General features: G+C 40.5%; 1 protein-coding gene across 2 annotated transcripts in view; it reads left to right on the top strand.

The window, feature by feature from the left end:
• The window catches only part of FAM102B (family with sequence similarity 102 member B), a 68,826-nt gene that overhangs the window by 44,515 nt on the left and 20,825 nt on the right, over positions 1-3,486 (top strand). For both annotated transcript variants that reach the window (XR_002094771.1, XM_019502079.1), the window contains exons 4-5: positions 336-452; positions 1,652-1,698. Coding sequence is in view for 1 of the 2 variants with exons in the window: in XM_019502079.1 (XP_019357624.1) it covers positions 336-452; positions 1,652-1,698 (164 nt within the window). In the remaining variant the exon portion in view is untranslated. The remainder of the gene's footprint in view (positions 1-335; positions 453-1,651; positions 1,699-3,486) is intronic.

Below are 3,486 nucleotides of genomic sequence, written 5' to 3'. Positions count from 1 at the left end.
TTTATTTCTATTAACCCTTTTGTAGAGAGGTGGGATTTTTAAATATAAAGACTTCCTTGTTTCTTTTTTCTGAGGTGAAAGTTGAACGAAGACTAGAGCCATGTGTTTGGCATTTAGACGTATTGAATAGTATCAGTTGTCCAATTATATTACAAGTTGCTGTAGAATTGACTATATTTTTAATACTTTTCACTTTTTGTCTTGAGGGTGTTTCTTCTATGCTAAGTAATATAGTTCACATTAGTGTGAAAAAGTGCTAATAACTTAAACTAAATTACTGTGCATGCAGTAACCACCCCTTTATTGTACTCTAACTCTTTATTCTTTCTTAATAGCTGGGCTTTGCAGATCTAAATCTTGCAGAGTTTGCTGGATCAGGGAATACAACTCGTCGCTGTTTACTGGAAGGTTATGATACCAAAAATACAAGACAAGATAATTCCATTCTCAAAGTAATTCATGTTTTCCCCCCTCATACTCTTTTGAGCTAGAAATGCATTTCTACTAATTGTATACGTCATAAAGCTGAACATTTACATTCAAGCATGTAATGCTGTGGAAAATATATTTCCTGTTACTGAATGTTCCTTGTGTCAATAATTGTTCCTTGTAGATACGGACAAGCCACCGTATGTTGCAATGACATTCTGATTTCTTTGAGAGCCACTGATAATCACTGTACAGATAGCTCTTTTAAGTGTAGCTGTTTCAACTGCTTTGGCTGATTCTCTATAGAATGCACTAACTTTATAGGTCAGTTGTGGATTCTGATGGAGAATGGAGATGCCTTTCCTCCACTTGCTCACTTTTATACACTAAGCAGTACCAAAAATATTATGGGAATTTGGTAAATCTCATGCTTTAGAGTGTGATTTACAGAAATTATGTACTTGTGTGTCCTGCCATCCCGAAGGGATTTAAATTTGTCTGAAATTCTAATCATTTGAAACGGAATTAGTGTTAAATGGGGATACTGGGATTGGTAGTCCTTATCATTAAGTATACAGTTTAGGTCTTTGGTTTCTGCTGCCTTGAGGCTTGTATTCCAGAAAAACTTTCCAAAACTCCTACCAATAATTTTAACTTCTTGGCCATTTGAATCATGACATTGTGCCACAACACACATGCACATTGTTTGCCTTTGTAGTTCCTGCTACCTGTGATGGTAGCACAGATGCTTATTCCTTAGCAAGTCACATCTTGAAATTATTAATTTTATGCAGTGGAGAAAGCTATGTTCTTGATCTAGGGTAACAGATAACATTCCTTGAAGTCCTCCATTTTCTTGAACTACTTACTGTCAATGCTTAAACATTTTTAGGAAGGTTTTATGTCCCTTTTGCAGAATCCTAAACTGGACATGCAACAATATAACTGATTTCCAATATTGGAAATATTGTTTAGAGGACTGTTTAGAGGAGTGCCATGCAAGGTCTTAATTGCTCAGCTGTTTTGTACTAATAGTTTGGTGTTGAAAAATAATGCTTGTTTACATAAGCATGTAACAATTTGATATGAATGTGGCACTTTTCTCTTAAGTTGTAAATGTAAGATTTGTAGCAAGTATTACCACAGTGTGCCATGTAATAGGGCAGACAGCTTCTGCTGTCATCTTATGCTGTGGCTTTTTTCTTTCTTTTTTGATTTGTAGGTATTGATCAACATGCAGCTAATGTCTGGAGACCCATGTTTTAAAACGTAAGTTTATGAAGCCTCATGTGGAATAGCAATTTGTTAGTAATTAGATACTCAAATCTTGTTTAAAGGGCTGTTGGTTGTAGCCATGTTGATCTAAGTACATAAGTGACAAGGTTCTTTGGGTAGATATCTATTATTAGACCAACTAAATAGTTGGAACAATTGTTCTTTGCAAGCTTGTGGGCACAACACCCATCTTCAGGTATAGGGAGAGTCTGCTGGTGTGTTGTGTGCTCTCCGGGGTAGAATAGAAGCCAATGTGCAAAATGCACATTTGTGAAAATGCATGTTTAAATCTTAAATTTTAAAAGTTAAAATCTAGTTTAAAGTTGGGTATATAAGTGGAAGTACATTTTATACCTTGACGGTAACATATTAAACGTAAAGAAATAAACCAAATAAAAATCAAATGACAGATGAACAATAACATGTATAAATATTTATAACTGTGTGACAATTCTTGCTTTGAAATTTTGTATTACCCACTTGAAAAACATAGTACATTCTAAACTTGTGACACTAGGGAAATAGATACAAGAAAATACTTGGGCAAATAGACCAAGTCTATGTAAACATGCTTGCTGGAAGGTAACTGCACTGATGCCTATTTTTAGAAAGCCTGTTAGCATATTGCTTGATATCTATGGTTTTAAGTGGTTTCTTTGGGAGGGGGCTGGGGGCAGAGCCGGATTCAGGGACTGTAGTGCCCTGGTGCTCTTGATGCTTTGCACTTCGGCATTTGATCTGTATCTGTGGGAGTCTAATAGCTCTACTCCAGCATACAGACACTTCTGCATCTAGCCACAAAACAAAAAACAGTATGCTGCACCTATAGGGAAAAATGTAGCTATTAATATGGATTTTGCCTTCTTTCTAGATTAATGAGGGATCTTACTGTGAGTTAGGTCATTTGGCTGTTGGCCCAACTCTAACAGCAAAAATGGCAAGCTTCTGATGTCCAGTGGAGTCACAGCTTGATAAACACAACTTCCCTAACGTGGTCAGTAAGCATTTAAGAGCTGTTCTACATTACCACCCAAAGTCATGTTTATAGTATCCTGAACACTACGGGCACATCCAGATGAGCCCGCACATTTCCTCTTGCAGCATCTTAAACCCCTTTGAGATGCTGCAAGAGGCATATGCAGGAACAGGAAAAGCTTTCCACTGCTGCAAGTTTACAGTGTGAGGGCAAAATTAGACCCCTGATTATCCAGGGGTCTAAAAAAAAAACAGAGTTAAAAAAAGTGGGGCAGGGCTGACCATGCCCTGAGGCAACTGGAGGCTGGGTCCTTTACAGATACACTATGGCACTGAAATATGCTGCCAGCCCATGAAGGGCAGGCAGCGTGCCAGCAGCAGGTCTCCAGTGCCGGTAAGTAAGGGGTTGGAGGGGGCTGGCGGAGGCCCTGCTGGCCCCACCCACTCCCAGCCCCCCTCGATCTGTTCCTTGCCTATCCCCATCCCCTGCCTGCCCCCCAGGTTCTTCCATCCCTTCCCTGCCTGCCCCCCAGACCCCCCCAGTCCCTGCCCTTTGCACCCCAGCATCCCCACAATAAAAAACCCAACCAAAAAAACCCTGGCACTTGCTGACAGTCCAACTGCCATCTGTGTCACTGGGGCCCCACCCGCACAGTGCAAGGCAGGGGAGAGGCCCTGCTGCCCCCCACTACCCTGTGCTGCCTGGGGGCGCTCTGCCAGGAGGGCCCAGAGTCCCCACAGCCCCTGCTGCTAGGGTGAGTAAAGGCTTTTTTCTTTTTGTCATCTTTTTTTTTAAGTGACAATGCC

Source organism: Gavialis gangeticus, unplaced genomic scaffold (genome assembly GCF_001723915.1).
Source record: "Gavialis gangeticus isolate Ggan-Ray unplaced genomic scaffold, GavGan_comp1, whole genome shotgun sequence".
NCBI classification, from domain to species: Eukaryota; Metazoa; Chordata; order Crocodylia; family Gavialidae; genus Gavialis; species Gavialis gangeticus.
This window is presented reverse-complemented; position numbering and strand designations above follow the sequence as displayed.